Genomic DNA, 17466 nt, shown 5'->3' with positions numbered 1-17466 from the left:
CAGACTCAGTAAAACACAGGTTGAAATAAAAATAAATCTATTAATTTCAACGTATATACAAAAATAAAAATGTATTCTATGTCTCCGTCTGGATCCCGCGAGAGTGAATTCCCCGGCGGACCCCTGTAAAAGAAAAAATATTATTACTAACAAAAAAAAAGGAATACGCGAATTTAATCGCACGCAGACTTATACTCGCTTCCACCTCAATCCAGCGGAAGCGCCAAACGCACTCGTAATCGAAATATTCGGTTGTGCAGATCCACGCTATACTCTGCGTCAGAGTTGACGGTAACGTTCAATTCACTTCTAACTTCGAACTGTTGAACGTTCAGAACATCGTTACATGCGGTCAAATTTTACGATTTCATTGGATGCACGGTCACACATTATCAAAATTTTTGTCAATTCGTCGAACTCGACGAAGTTGAACAATGCCGCAGTAAGGTGAGTGGCCGGCTAAAGGCTGAATTGTCAAAAAGACCTTAGACTTATAGCAGAGAACTACGACTTGTGTTCGGAGTTCTCTGCTTATAGTGCTAAAACAACGCAAGGACAATGTGATATGTCGTATGACAAAATTAAGCGAATAGAATACAATGCCAAAAAAATCAAACATAACGACATGCCAGAAGTGCTTTATACATGTCTTTGCTACTATCGCGCCAATCGTGACGTGGGAAGTATTGCGACATATGCGTATGTGATAAGACTTATCTAATAGAATACAATGACAAAGAAAAATTAAATATAGCGGCATAAGACCTTAAACTTATTTTAATTTAAATTAGGCTAAATGTTTTTTAAATATAAAATAACTATTTAATTTGTAAAACTAAAAAATTATTAAGATTTTTGTACTGTTAATATTACATTATGCATATGTCTATCAAATCATATAAATATAATTTACATATGCAAAAGTCAACTTTTGAGCTCCATAGGCAATATCATGAATTCAGATATTTAATTAACAAATTCAGATATAGGCGTTTGAGTAAAAGTTTACAAGAACAGTAACAACTTGTATTATTCACTAAACGTCCTCTTTGGTGTCAAATTTTCGTCAGTAAATAATGGTCTTATTGTATGATTGCTATATATGTATCTAACCCAACATTTACCCTTTAAGAATGTTGGTTATGCGACCAAGAATAATTTACATAACTTAGACAAGTCTTATATAAAAAAATCAGAATAAAAGTAGAAAACATCCATATTATAATAGGATATTGATAGGATATAGAGGGTAGGGGTGAAGAATGCATGCTTTATCTCCTCTTCTATAATGTTTGCTTAAATCAAGACATAAAACATCCACAATGCAAAACAATAGGCACGAGAATTAATACAAAAAAAAAAACAAAAATATGATGACTATATTTTAAGTCTAATATATCGTTACAACTGCATCCTCATATTTATTAATTTCCAGAAAAAAAATAGATTTCTAAGTAATAAAAACAAAAAAAAAAACAAAATTAGATTTCCTTAAAATTGCGAATTTTTCATTACTGGAAAATAACTGTTTTTAAAAGATTAAGTTTACAGAAATCGGTTAAGTTGAACCAGTGTTACAGGAGTTTTCCCATAACAAGACTCCTAGTACCCTTCATCTCTTATTTAAAGACTAAAACTTGTAAAATCAAATTCGAGCAGAATTTCGCGGAAAATGCTATAATTGCATTTATTGTCTTTAATTTGGTAAATTTTGGTTTCTTTATTTTAATTTAGTTACGCTGATTAGCGATGCTCCTATGGTAAATTTTTATTACGGGTTATAATCCATTCCTGGTACTAATAAAAAGAAAACAAAAAAAAAACAATCACCACTATTACTATCAATGAAAAAGGAAGATAGCAATATCGATTTATATTTCCAACTTAAAAGCTTTGATTCCATTATGGCTATTATGTTTGTGAATTATTGCATGTTGGAGTACACATAGCTAATACAATCAATGGTATTAGAGATTTAAGCTACAAAGTCAATGTAATGAAATAGGAGTCTATGAATATTAAAGGCCCTTAACTAAAGTACATTATAGATACGTTGAGAAAGGTTGGCCATTTTTACGTAGTACAAATACATACATATTCCGAAATCAATTTTTTGCTTTTGGTTTTGGATTTGTTTTGTAAGCTGTTGTATTGAAAGAAAGTTGGGGATTCAGTCTTAATCACCGGAAATTCCAAATTTAAATATAGTTGAAAGTAAGCATATAAATATTTTCAGTTATTCACTTCAGTTGCAAGTATTACGGTATAGTTTTGTCCTTTAGTGTTTAACTTTTAAATGGCGAATCCAACGACTATGTTTAGTCAAAGGGGAGAACTTTTATTAATAATTAATGAATATAAATATTCAAAAGGACATGTTTCCAAAGATTAAGAAGTTAGATGGCCATGCATCAAAAAAAGATGTGAACAAAAAAGGAAGGTGATGAAAATTACGTTATTCTTAAAAAATCATCGGTGGAGCATAATCATGCTCCAGATATCTACATTGACCGGCAAATTTTTAGTAATTCTGCAAAGAGGAAAGCTGTAGAAGATATATGTGAAAGACCTTTAAAGATTGTCCACAAGGAATTGAGGAAGAAAAATTTCAGCAATTTACCGCTGACGACGAAAAACATTTCTTGCGTTCGAAGAAATATCTATGCTGAAAGACGAAAATTCACACAATCATTGCCCAAGTCACAGGAAAAAGTTCTATAAGTGTTAGTGAACTTAAATTTAAAAACAAATACAGGTGAAAACTTTTTATTATCTACGAAAAATAATTACGCAATTTTTAGTTGTTTCACAAATCTTTACTTTTTGTGTAATGTAGACTCTTTTGAATGTAGATAAAACTTTCCCTGTATGGGGGGGGGGGAGGGGGAAGTAGTTCGTAGTCGCCCAAAGAAACAGACAACATAGATAGTCCGAAGAAATAAAAATGCAAGTAAAAGTGAAGAAAAAAGCGTGGTAAAATGAAAAAAAAAGGTAAACATGTTACTAACAGTAGGTAGAGAGATAATTGAGAAAAATTTGGAGATGAAATAAAAGAAGATCGCAAATGTAACCAAAAGCTATCCTATAAAATCCTACAACATGAAATATACAGCACTAAAGATAATATTGTTCTGAAGCTATTTTCTTGTGGCATTTTAAAGTAATTACTATTTAAATGGGAATAAGCCACAATTAAAGGTTAAAGTACGTTTATTGACGTTTTAATTTCCACTTCGAAAATCGTTCTTTTCGAAAAAAAAAAGGAGAACGATTTCCGAAGTGGAAATTGAAACGTCAATAAACGTACTTTAACCTTTAATTGTGGCTTATTCCCATTTAAATAGTAATTACTAAAGATAATAGAAACAAAACAAATAGTTAAAAGATAGAACCAACAACTTGAAGAACTATTAATGAATCAAGACATTAATAAAAAACGAAATAATATATTGAAAGATAACACAGAAAAATCAATTAACGTGGAAGAACTAGAACGAGTACTAAAAACGTTAAAGTATGGAAAAGCACCTGGAGTGGATAGAATAACAGCAGAAATTATAAAAAATATGGAAAAGAAAAAGCAGAACAAACACTTTTTGAATAATGAATAAAATATGTAAAATTGAAGACATCCTGGAAAATTGGAAAGTGGCATTAATAGTACCCATATACAAAAAAGAAGATAGAGGAGAATATAATAACTACCAAGGATTAACGTTACTATGTAAGTGTATGAAACTCTTAAAAAAATAATGAACAAACGTTTACGAATATTGACATAACACGACATATTAGATGAAGCTCAAAGTGGATTTAGAAGTGGTAGGAGTAGAAATGCGCTGCAAGAGAAAAAGAAAGCAGTAGAAACTAAAGAAATTTTGGAAATATTTTATGTTAATGCTATATCAGCATGCAATATATTTATCGCGTAACTATCAAAACATACAATCCTAAAAAGCCTTACAAGTGAAGCTACAAGGTGTGGGTTATCTCAGGAATCTCCTGATATTCATACAATGAAAATGACATTTTTGCTGAAAAATATAGTTATAAGAAAATGCAATCGACCACAGGAAAAACTATAAGAAAACAAGGACAGCATTAATTATTGGAAATAGGCAAATCGGTGCTCTAACAAACGAAAACACCATAATTACACACAGAAATGGAATAGTACAACTTGTGACTAAATTCTATAGCAAACTATATACAAAGCTCCCGAAGAAACAATAAGTAACAAAGAAGACGTACTAGAAGTTCTCCCAGAAGAAGTTCAATCAACAAATACAAAAATGAAAAACGGTAAAGCAGCTGGAATAGATGGCATAATAGTAAAACTGCTAAAATACGATGGCAAAAAAACCTGCAAAATCTTAGAAGTCATATTTACGAACTGTCTAAGATAAAAATGCATACCAGACCACTAGAATACAGCAAACATAATTATCATTCATAAGAAAGGTGAAAAACAGAATATCAAAAACGACAGACCTATAAGTCTACTACCAATCATATACAAACTATTCACAAAGATCATACACAACAGATTAACAACTGCATCAGATGCTGAAGTAAATTCAGTACACTGGATCATATCCATACGCTTCGAGAAGTAGGGACTAGAACTAAAGAATATTAAATACCGCTAGCATTAATCTTTATTGATTTCGAGAAGGCTTTCTCGTCAGAAATGAAGAACAACTATGTAAGGGAGGCTGCACCATAATCTTTAGAATACGCCGAGAGTGATGATAATGATGACATTGGTATATTAGGTGTCACCATTCCGGTAGATATCTATGTATCTAAATTCTGACAAATTGCTGACAAATAACTTACCTCGATGTGTTATCAAAAGGACTTAAACGTATCTATGTTATTGTGTTTTAAATTCTGTTTTAAAGAAATTAGACAATTCTATAGAGGATAACAAGAAAACAAGACAAATAGACAAAACGTAAAAAACGATTTGACAAATACGAAATGACCGACGATATTACAAACGCGGGGAAGATGATTGGACTGTTTAAGAAGTCTAAGAGGGCATGTGACAGGTGGCGCCATTTTTAGTCCACAATAAATCAGTGAAATAAGCGTGTGAAATTTGAGTAAAAGCAGCTTAAAATGCTGTTGAGATCAAAAATGTTCCCAGGCCCAAGAGACCTATACTTTGAATTTCATTCTTTGTCTATCCTCGACCAAACATATCATCAACATGGAGGTAATCCACATAATTGAAAAAGAATATAACCGGCCATATAAACACCAAATCAGTACAAATTATTGCATATGCAGACGATGTAGCCATCATTAGTAGGAATAAGCCACGACTAATGGAAGTGTTCAAACAAATTGATCCTGAAGCAAGAAGAAGAGCTCTCAAAATAAACGAAGCAAAAATGAAGTATATGACAGTCAAAGGAATAACTGACAATGAAAATAATATCACAATAGACAACTATACTATCGAACGAGTGGATGCCTTTACATATCTCGGCACAGAAATCAATCAGAAGAACTCCGTAAGTAGCGAAATTAATGCACGTATTTCCAGCGGGAATCGTACATATTATGCTAATAAAAGATTGATGACATCGAAATTATTAGACAAAAGAACCAAAATGACTATCTACAGAACACTGATTAGACCCGTAGTAACCTATGGATGTGAAACTTGGATAATGACGAAAAAAGGTGAAGCCCAACTCAGGACATTCGAGAGAAAAATATCGAGAAAAGCATATGGCCCGGTACAAAAGGAAGATGGCACATGGAGAATCAGGAGAAACGACGAGGTTAATGAGTTAAATGAAGGTTATGACATTGTAAGATTTGTGAAAAGTCAAAGACTGTCATGGTTGGGACATGTGCAGAGACAAAACGATGCAAAAACAACAAAGAAAATGTTTAAGATAAGATTGTTTCTTATAATTACCCGATATTGGTATGCTACTCTTTGTTCAGATACTTGGATTTCTGGGTGCTCCCTGCAAAATTCGGCATACAGGTGATGTCGATAGACGATGCTTTCTTGACCGAGGTTTGTCACCCTATACCAAAAGCGCAAAATATTTTCATTATTGGACACAGTCCACTTCACGCGCTGCCTCGGTCGTTCCGCTTGAGTGAGCGCTGGCTGATGTTCCAACGCAACACCTTCTCACCTTCAGCAAGTGAAGTTCTTTGTTGTTATGTGGCTCATTTGTGGTTATTCTTGTTTTTGGTATGTAGCTCATTATAAGACAGGGGCCCGCCTACACAACACCCTGCCACCGACGTTCCGCATGTTGTGACGTCCAGCGCCGGCTCCAGATGTACCCCGGCGATCCCCAGGCAGCGACCTTAAGCATAAATAATTCGTCATTTTCATGGGTGTGCATTTTATACCTATTGCCAGGTGTCAATTTTTGTTGCACAGCAGGTATCCCTGCTACCTTCTGGACATTGACGCTATGAATACCCAGAGAGCATCCCCCATTCGCAGGATTTGTTTATTATTATGATTATTGTTTTGATTCCAATTATTAATATTGTTTATTTTTATGATCGTAATAATTTCTTGTCCATAAATAAAACAAACACATAACAATATAATTAATATTTCTTCCTGTCAATATTGTTGAATTCGTTCACATGTAACCTATATAGCTACTTTATAACTTCTGGAGTCGATAAAATACTGATAAATAATATAAATACTTAAAGAACTTTAAAAGAGCAGACCGACAAATATTATTTATTGACTATACTTTGAACACAACTATAAACTTGAAAGTAATTTAAGTTGTAATTACTTTGCTGGCTGTATTTTTATTTATAGGGAAACATTTGGTCAATAAATAAAACGAAAATAAAAGAAAATTGAAACAGTACAGAAATTATTAACAAATTCTAAAGGCAAAAAAATTAAATTCGCAGAAAAATGTCTCTAAATAGAAAACTGGCAAGAAAAAATAGAAATTAAAACAAACTAAATAGAAATTTAACAATAAAACACTGAAAACTTTTTTTTTCAAAACTTCCACCAAATTTATTATAAATCCTTATCACTACAGCTGGAGGGGAGAACTGTTTGTCTCTCAAGTAGGTCATTTAGAACTGTCTGTATTTTTTAATTTGTTGATTTCCATAGATTCTAATAAAGATAGCTTAAGACCTTTATTTTGGATGTGAAGAATTAAAAAAAAAGAACAGTATTCCAAAATAAAGGCCTTAAGTCATCTTCCCAACTTATTCAGTTAAAGACTATTAAGTGTAAACAAATTATATAAATAGATCACTTGAGAAAGACACGCTGTCGAAACAGCTCACGCACACATACACACACATACACACACATACCACACACACACACATACACACACCAGATAGTGATCAATCAGGCCCCTAGGAACATGTGTATACCATTGTACAGTGGCATCCATATGTCCGAAGATCAAACTGGTCTTACCTCACTGTGAAGTTGTACCTATCTGACCCCCAGGCTTTTCCTTCACCCCTCCCTAACGTGTAACTTACGTGGGGAGGATTATGACCTTGAAAGTTACTTCGGGTGCCCTGGGTAATGGAACAAACTCTGTTTCTTATGACTCCGGTTAGGCCACCTATCTGTAGGGGCCACATATCGGCTTTTCTCCCTATTTACATTACTCACTTCAGGACGTGAAGCTCTCTTTGCATTCAACGTACTAATCCAGAGATGCTTGGATGTGAACCAAGATATGTACGTCTGTTTCATCTTCTTCTTAAAGTGCCCTCTTCTCAATGGAGGTTGGCTACTACAATTTTAAAATCTTCTCTATCTTCAGCTGTTCTTATTAGCTGTTCAAAATTTAGCCCTGTCCATTGTCGGATGTTTCTGAGCCACCATAGTCTTTTCCTTCCTAGGCCTCTCTTTCCCTCGATTTTTCCTTTCACTATAAGTTGGGCATATTGGTACTTATTATTTCTCAGCATGTGGCCTAGGTATGATGTTTTTCTAACTTTTACTGTGTTAAAAAGTTCTCTTTCCTTGCCTATTCTATGCAGCACTTCTTCGTTTGAGGTATGCGATGTCCATGAAATTTTGAGTATTCTCCGGTAGATCCACATTTTAAAGGCCTCCAATTTATTTACGGTTGATGTTTTAAGGGTCCACGTTTCAACTGCATATAGAAGAGTCGACCAGACGTAGCATTTTGATAAACGTAGTCGAATTTCGAGTTTTATTCGAGAATCACAAAGCAGTTTTTTTATTTTTTCGAAAGATTTTCTGGCCTGTTCTATTCTCTTATCTTATTTCTAGATCAGGATTTAGGCTGCTATCGATCCAACATCCCAGGTACTTAAATCTATTGACCTGTTCTAAAATGTGCCCATTTATTGTGCAAGGTTGAGGTACGTTTTGGTTTTTTCGGATTGACATCACTTTGGTTTTTTTAATGTTTATTTTCATACCAAATTGCTTACAGCTCGAGTTGGTCTTGTCGATGAGTCGTTGTAGACCTAAGTCGGAATCCGCAATTAACACTGTATCATCGGCGTATCTGATACTGTTGATATTTACGCCATTCACCTCGACTCCATCCTTGGAATCCTCCAATGCTTCTTTAAATAGAAACTCGGAGTAAAGATTATACAGCAGAGGCGACAGAACACATCCTTGTCTAACTCTTCTCCTAATTTCTACTTCTGCGGATGTGGAACCTTCGATCCTAACTGTGGCGTTTTGGTTCCAGTACAAGTTTTTTAAGAATTTGATGTCTTTTCCATCTAAACCGACTTCTTGCAAACGTTCTAATAGTAGGTCGTGTCTTACTTTATCAAATGCTTTTTCGAAGTCTATAAAGCATATAAATATATCTTTCTGTTGGTCGTAGCATTTTTGGGCGAGAACTAGTAAACTGAACAGGGCTTCTCTCGTTCCCATGCCGGCTCTGAATTCAAACTGATCGTCTCCGATGATTGTTTCGCACTTTCTATAGATACGATTATGTACGATTTTTAGTAGGACTTTTACTGCATGACTCATAAGGCTTATTAGACGGAACTCATTGCAGTGTTGTGGGTTTGGCTTTATTGGTAGTGGGATGAATATTGACTCCAGCCAATCTTGGGGTATTTTACCTGTATCATAAATGCGATTTAATAAAAGAACAAATATTTCGATATTTTCTTCGCTGATTAATTTTAACGTTTCTGGGTATATTCCGTCTGGACCTGGGCTTTTATTTGCTTTAAGGTGATTAATTGCATTTATGATTTCAGATTTCAGAATTGTTGGCCCTTCGTTGTTATTTTCCAATCTTGGTTCTTCTCGTATGTCGTGAAAAAGAATTTTAATATAGTTTTCCCATTCTTTCAGTTTATCTTCCTTTGATTCTAGCAGTTTGCCATCCGTGTTCAGCATGGTGTGAAAAGTCGTTCTCTTGGTGGTCGATGTAAACTCTTTTACCTTTTTATGTAAATTAAAAAAATCGTGCCTTTGTTGTAGTTCTTCTATTTCCACGCATTTTGTTTCCAGCCATTTCTCTTTTGCTTCGGTTATTTTTTTTCGAATTATTCTATTTAGTCTTTTGTATTCTCCGTCCTTGTCATTTTTTCCTTTAGATTCTCTTTGTTTGTTCATTAATTGTAAAATCTCTTCTGTCATCCATTCCTGTTTGTTATTTCTAGGTGTTACTTTTAGATGTTTTTCCGTTACATTGTTCATTTGTTCTTTAATAGTTTTCCACAGAACGTTTATGTCATCGTACTCGCTAATTCTATTGTGATCGATATTTCCTAAATTTTTGTTTAATTCTTTATTTACTGTCTGATGTATGGTGTCGTTTTTCAATAATTGGATGTCTAATAGTTGGTGTTGAGGTTTTTGTTTCTTTATTAGTTTCCATCTTGCGCGAACTTTTGCAACAACAGGATTATGATCGGAATTGATGTCAGTTCCAGAATATGTTTTTGCACTGATGATTGCATTGTGATATCTTTTGTTGACCAATATGTAATCTATTTGGTTACGGATTACTCTGTTTTCATTGTGTTGTGGTGAAGTCCAAGTGTACAATCTGCGAGGGTGTAATTTAAACCATGTATTTGTCGCTACCATGTTGTGTTGTTGGCAGAATTCTGTCATTCTCTCTCCCCTGTCGTTCCTTGCTCCAAGTCTGTTTCATAGATTACAACAAGGCTTTCGATAAAGTCCGCCACAAAGAGCTAATGGACGTCCTTAAAGCAAAACAATTACAATACACTGACCTTCGAATTATAACAAATCTATATTATAAACAGCTTGCACACATATGAATGAATGAACACACATCAGAAGAGTTCAAAATAAAAAGAGGAGTGTGGCAGGGGTGTGTATTGTCACCACTACTATTCAATACATACTCTGAAGAAATTAGGAAAAGAGCTCTTGAGGAAAAAACAGCAGGAATAAAGGTCAATGGAACACCAATAACCAAGAATAGATATGCGGACGATTATTTGATATTATCAAATGGTCAAAAACAGATATAGAAAGTTTACAGCGGAAAGTTAGAACACTTCTCACAAAGGCGAAAAAACACCATCCATGCAGCGCAGTAAAGACAAAAATATTACCGATGTATCAAGGAGGAAGAGGACTTGTAGACATAGGTGAGCAACTGGATACACAGGTTGCTAATTTAAGAACCTATTTTCAGACGCAGAGATGACACAACACCGCTCAAACTGAGGGAACGAAAAATACGCATAAGTCACCTGACTAAGCAAGAAAAAATGCCTTAACTAGCTCAGCAACAGCATTTAGCATTGAATGTAAATTTAGCAGTTACGACAGGCGAGGACGTGGAATCGCTTAACGATAAGAGACGCGAGCCTAAGCGATCTGTGTTTGCTCAGTGTTCACAGTAAAAGAGTTGAGTTTGATACTGAGTTTACTGACAAGGTAATGAACAAATTTGGACAGCAATCTAGACCCCTTTAGTTATTATTCAAATTGTACATGTTCTTTGACATTAAATTGAACATTTACATATTCTAAGGTAAGTTAATCGTTTTCAGCTCCCTCTATGCACATATATTTCGTTTTTGTCAAACATAAATCATCATCATTGGTGCTACAGCCCTATAAAAGAGCCTCGACCTTCCCAAGTCTATTACGCCAGTCAGTTCTATCCATTGCCAACTGTTGTCAGTTTGCTGCGCCTATTTGTCTACCATCCTCATCTACACTATCCCTCCATCTGAGTTTTGGTCTACCCCTACTTCTACTTCCCACAGGTTGTGACATAAGGATTCTTCTAGGAGGGTTGTTCTACTGTGATCTTGCCAGATGTCCTGCCCATCTTAGTCTTCCTATTTTTATAAAGGATACTACGTCTTTACCACCAAATATATGTTTATATCTGTGATATATCTCGTAGTTGTACCTCCTTCTCCAAACACCATTTTCACAGATGCCACCAAATATTCTTCTCAGGATCCTTCGTTCAAATATAAGCAGGAGATTTTCATCTGCCTTGGAAATGGTCCATATTCCGACCCATATGTCAACACTGGTTGTGTAAGGGTTTTGTATATGGTTATTTTTGTTTTTCGGCTTAAGTTTCTGCTTCTCATATGTCTACTCAGTCCAAAATAGCATTTGTTTGCTAGGATTATCCTTCGCTTGATTTCTTTTGTCATGACGTTCTCCTTGGTGATTAGGGAGCCTAAGTATGTGAATTTGTCCACCACTTCAAAGGTAGAATTATCAACCGTGAATTGGTGGCCGATGCTTCTGGCTCTATTGTTGGGTGTTGATGCCATTATCTTAGTTTTATTTTCATTTACTCGCAGGCCTATATTTTTTGAGGCGTTTGAGGCGTTCTTATAGCTTGCGTGTTGTGCGGGCAACTAGATCAACATCATCTGCATATGCCAAAAGTTGGGATGATTTATTAAAAATATTTCCTCTGCTGTCCATTTGGGCATCCCTGACCGCCTTTTCCAAAGCTATGTTGAAAAGGAGACACGCCAGCGCATCTCCCTGTTGCAGCCCAACATGCGTTTCAAATGCCTGTGATTGTTCGCCCTGTATTTCGAGTTTGCAAACAACTTTACGCATTGTAGCCTTAACAAATCTTATCAGTTTATCGAGGATGTGGAATTCACCCATGGCTTCATACAATTTATTTCTTAGGACACTATCATAGGCCGATTTAAAATCTACGAAAAGATGGTATGTGTCGATATTGAATTCATTGGTTTTTTCCAGTATTTGCCTTAGCACAAAGATCTGGTCTGTTGTAAATCGACCAGGCGTAAAACCACTTTGGTATTCGCCAAGAAGCTCCTCTGAATATTCACTCAGGCGACCATATAAAATACTCGAAAATATTGTGTATGCTGTATTAAGGAGGGTTATTCCCCTATAGTTTCTACATTCTAATTCATCGCCCTTTTTGTGTAGTGGGCAAACGATCCCAATACACCACTCTTCTGGGATTTGTTCCTCATTCCAGGCTCTCAGTATGATTTTATATATATGATTAGTCAGAGTAGCACCTCCACATTTAATAAGTTCCGCGGATATGCCATTACTTCCTGGAGATTTATTATTCTTTAGGTGTTTTATTGCATCCCGTACTTCCTGAATTGATGGAGGCTCCAATGGTGTATTGTTGTTTGCTCCTGTGGGTGGTTGATTTGGATCTTCTACTTCGATAGTAAGCAGTTCTTTATAGTGTTCCACCCACCTTTTCAATACTTCTTCTTTTGTATTGAGTATATGCCCCTCCTTATCCGTACATAGTTCGATCCTTGGTTTAAATTCTTTTCTTGCTTTATTTAGTTTTTATAGAATTTTCTTGTTTGATTTTCCTTTTTTAATGCCTCAAGTTCTTCCAATATTTTATTTTCATAAGTTCGCTTTTTTCTTCGATGGATGTACTTATCTTCTCTTCTGAGATCTTTATATTTTTGTTCTTTTTCTCAGGTTCTTCTTTGCTTCACCAGTTTATATGCATTGTTCTTTCTTCTTGTAATGTCCTCGCACTCAGCATCGAACCACTCATTGCGTGGTGGTGGTCTTTGCGGCGGCCCTAGAATGTTATTTGCTGCGTCTTTAATGTAATTTTTACACATTTCCCATTGTTCACTAATTGTTAGATTCTCTTTAGTTATGTATTTAGTTTCGATATAGTTTTGAAACCTTTCTACCGTTTGCGGGTTTTTGAGGAGTTCAATAATAAGGCGCCTTGTTTTGGTACTTCTCTCCTTCTTTGCATTTGAGATTCTAGCCCGAATTCTTGTGCCAACTAGAAAATGATCTGAATCAACATTGGCGCCTCGATAGGTGCGGACATCCATAAGGTTGGAGAAGTGTCTAGCATCTATGATCACATGATCAATTTGGTTGTTCGTTAATCCATCAGGCGAGGTCCAAGTCCCCATATGTATTTTTTTGTGTAGAAAACATGTGCTTCCTACGATCATGTTCTTTGAGGCTGCGAAGGTGACTGCTCGGTGTCCATTTGAATTAGTATTATTATGGAGACTATATTTACCAATGTGCGGTAGATATATTTCTTCCCTTCCGATTTTTGCGTTTAGATCACCGATTACTATTTTAATGTCATTTCTGGGACAATTGTCATATGTTCTTTCTAATTCATCATAGAAATTGTCTTTTTCTTCGTCTTGCTTGTCCTCTGTTGGGGCATGTACATTAATAAGGCTAATATTAAAAAACTTGCCCTTAATCCTTAAGCAGCTCATTCGCGGATTTATCGGCTTAAAATCTATAACCAAGTGCTTGACTTTATTATTGACTATAAAGGCTGTCCCAAATTCATGTCTGGTTCTATGGCAACAATAGTATATATTGTAGTTTGCTTTTTGGATTATGCCATGGCCTGTCCATCGTACTTCTTGTATTGCAAGATGTATTTTGTCACTCATACTCTTGTAATAATCACGTCATTAACTGAAGATCTTCTTGGTCCTGTGCGATGACTACTTGATAGTCCGCAAAATGAAGCATATATAGGGTATTATAAGGTACCATTAGACATATCATTTTAAACACGTTTGTAAACACGAAAATTGGCTCCACCATCACGTGGTTGTTTCGTGTACTCAACAAAAATTAGACCATTCGAGTTAGTACAATGAAGTGATATTGCAAAAATGTTGTCGTGTATATTATAGTCCACAAGCTCATGAGAGATTTTTATTGAGTCATTTGACTCAGCAAGAAGTACATATGAAACAATACTACAATACTTAATAAAAACTTTAGAAACTATGCTGTCAATTCTTATCGGTATAGGTGAGTCACAGGTAAGATAATGTTGCCACCCAAGGGGAAGCCTACAACTTACGTAGGTTAGACAAAAGTAATGACCTGCGGCCTAATGCCGTACAAAAATATTGATATCAGGGGTAAGGAAAATTTTTAATTTGACACAGTACGACATTCACACACAAAGTCTTGGATCGGTATATATATTATTTGCTGGAGTAGGGGGATAAATCTAAGGCGCAACCCTTAAGTCGAAGCCCCAAGTTTTGAGTACCGATAAGAATTGGCGGTATTGTTTCTAAAGTTATTATTACATATTGTATTATTGATTTATATGCCATTCATGCATTATATGACCCATTCAAAATGTCTCATGGGCTTGTAGTCTAATACGATGCCTAATGGGAACTAATGAATAAAGCTGAGTAACATTTTGATTTTTTAGTTAAATTAGGATAGAAATAAATTATAAGCTACTCATTGTTCCACCATTTAACAGATCATAATGTTACTCTAAAAGGAGCATAAGAACAAAAAAATAATAAACATTATTAAGGTTTACAATAGTTTATTAATTAAAATTATATTAATCACTTATTCCTAGCTCCTTCAATAACTTTAATATAATCATTAACTCCTTCGTTAATTTCTTTAAAATAGGGCAAATCCTCAAACTTTTTGATCCATGCTGATATTTTTGGATACTTCTCATCTGTTATTGGAACAAAGTGTGAAAAAGTTGTAATATTGGTAACACAGCTAAGATCAGCGATGGTCATTTGGTCTCCAGCTACCCATTTGTTTTGAGCTAGAAATTTTTCTACTATACCAAAGGCTTCATCTAATGCAGATATATATTTTTCGGGCACTTCTTTAAATGATTCAAATATTATTAATTTCTGCAAAAAAAATTATATTTAACATTAGGAGAATAATTAATTCTAGATATTAAACTAAATAGCATCGAATTTGAATTTGTAGACGAATAAAATCAATATATAGCAATGACTGAGATGACTGGAGCATATCGAAAGGATGCCAAATGTAATACTATTCAAAAGAATACTAACGAGAGGAACAGTAGACTAATAACAGGAAATAATAGTAGACTAAGCCATGGGCTTTTTGGACCTCGAGAGATAAATTATATATACACTTAGTTTACTTAGTTTAGACTTAGTTTAAAAGAAAATTACGTTTTTTTTTATTAATTTCGTAGCAATATTAACAGCCTGTAGAATTGTAGAGATTTGATATCAAAAAATATTCAAACGATTTTTAATATAGTCTACTGTCCAACATTATTAACGATTTCATTTAAGCTACATCCAAGGGAATTGTATACCTGCAAATCTTCACAGGATTGTGTGAGAAGGATTGTAAGAAATCAGATTGATTACATGCTAGTAAATAAAAGGTATAGGAACACCTGTACATCTGTCAAAACATACCCGGAGGCAAACATAAATTCTGATCTTGTACCAATTGTAGGTAATTTCAAAGTCAGAATGAAAAAGATTACAAGTAAGTCGATGAAGAAGTATGATGTTAGAAAACTGAAAGATCCCAATATTCGACTGAAGGTGAGTGAAAACCTCAATACAAAGGTGCTTAAATGCAGAAATGCAGAAACTATAAAGGAAAGTCTGACCATCATAAAAGAAACCGTGAGAGAAATAAAAGAACGACACCTAAAGAAAGATACAGAGAAACGGAAATCGATAAAATACTTAAACTTATGGATAAGAGAAAAAAAACCAAGAAAATCTACAAAAATATAGGAGAATACATACCATCGTCAGAAGGAAGATAAGAGAAGCCAATGAGAAACAAAAAACAGAACAATGTCAAGAAATAGAGGAGTATCAGAGTCGATATGATAACTTCATTGTCCATCGAAAGGTAAAGGAAATAGCTGTAAAGTTCTGAACTTAGAATAATACAAGAACTCACCATTAAAGAAAATTCAGGTCCTGAAATCCTACCAAAAGAAATAACGGCAGTCGTCAGACAAATGAAGAATGGAAGGCACCGGGACTTGATAAAATTCTTGCAGAACTGCTGAAGTTATTAGATGCAGAACAAATAAAAATAACTGAAATATTTAATGAAATATACAAGGCAGGAAAAATACCAGTAGAGTAGCTCAAATCGGAGTTCGTACGATTGCTCAAAAAACCAAGAGCAAAAGTTTGTGAAGACTATAGGAACATAAGCCTAATAAGCCATCTGCTAAAGCTGTTTTTAAAAGTCATCCACAAAAGAATTTACCGGAAATCAGAGGAATAAATTGCGCCCAATCAGTTTGGATTTGTGAACGCCGTTGATACGAGGGAAGCTTTAGCGTGCAGGTATTGTTTCAGAAATACAGAGATGTCAGCTGTGATGTTTTTGCATGCCCGATTGACTACAAAAAGACTTTCGATAGAGTCAGGCATGAACAAATGATGGAAGTGCTGAAGAGGACAGGGATTGACGGAAGAGACCTAAAAATAAGAGCTAACCTGCATTGGAATCAATCAGCGGTGCTCTGAATAGATAGAGAATATACAGATCAGGTCAAAATCTTAAGGAAAGTGAGACAGGGGTGCATAATTTCACCACTGATATTCAATCTGTACCCGGAGCTCATTTTTAAAGAGGCTCTAAAAGATATTGATGAAGGCATCTGAATAAATGGAGTTAAGTTCAATAACTTGGGGTATGCAGATGATACAATAGTATTTTCCAATACCATCAAAGCTCTGCAAGACTTAATGATCAAAAAACGGAAACAAGTAGAAAATATGAACTGGATATAAACACCATTAAAACCAAGCTAATGATCATCAGCAAGGAAAACATAACAGGAGCAAATCTGTATGTGAACCAAATGAGAATTGAACGTGTCTCACAGTACAACTACTTGGGAACTTTTATGAGTCGTGGGACAATACCTTAGAGATTAAATGTAACATCGGAAAGACAAAAAGTGCATTCTTGACTATGATCTTTGTGTTCAAGAGTCATGACCTCATCCTAGAAACAAAAATAAGACTCCTTAAATGTTACGTGTACTCAGTGCTTCTATACAAAGTAGAAACGTGAACATTGAAGACGGAAACTCTATCAAAACTTCAGCCTTTTGAGCTATGGTTATACAAAAGGATGCTGAAGAACCCATGGACACACAAAGTCATCAATGAAGAAGCACTACGGAGGATGAACGCACCTGCGGA

General features: G+C 34.9%; 1 protein-coding gene across 1 annotated transcript in view; it reads right to left on the bottom strand.

Annotated features, from left to right (window-relative positions):
• Nucleotides 1-14796: 14796 nt before the first annotated feature.
• Nucleotides 14797-17466, bottom strand: part of LOC140443807 (glutathione S-transferase 1-like) — a 35409-nt gene continuing 32739 nt past the window's right edge. Inside the window, exon 3 of the mRNA XM_072535264.1 lies at nt 14797-15147. Coding sequence (XP_072391365.1) covers nt 14839-15147 — 309 coding nt within the window. The 3' untranslated portion in view covers nt 14797-14838. The remainder of the gene's footprint in view (nt 15148-17466) is intronic.

This window comes from Diabrotica undecimpunctata, chromosome 6, assembly GCF_040954645.1.
Source record: "Diabrotica undecimpunctata isolate CICGRU chromosome 6, icDiaUnde3, whole genome shotgun sequence".
NCBI lineage: Eukaryota > Metazoa > Arthropoda > Insecta > Coleoptera > Chrysomelidae > Diabrotica > Diabrotica undecimpunctata.
Note: the sequence above shows the minus strand (reverse complement) of the source record. Positions and strands in the feature narration are given on the sequence as shown.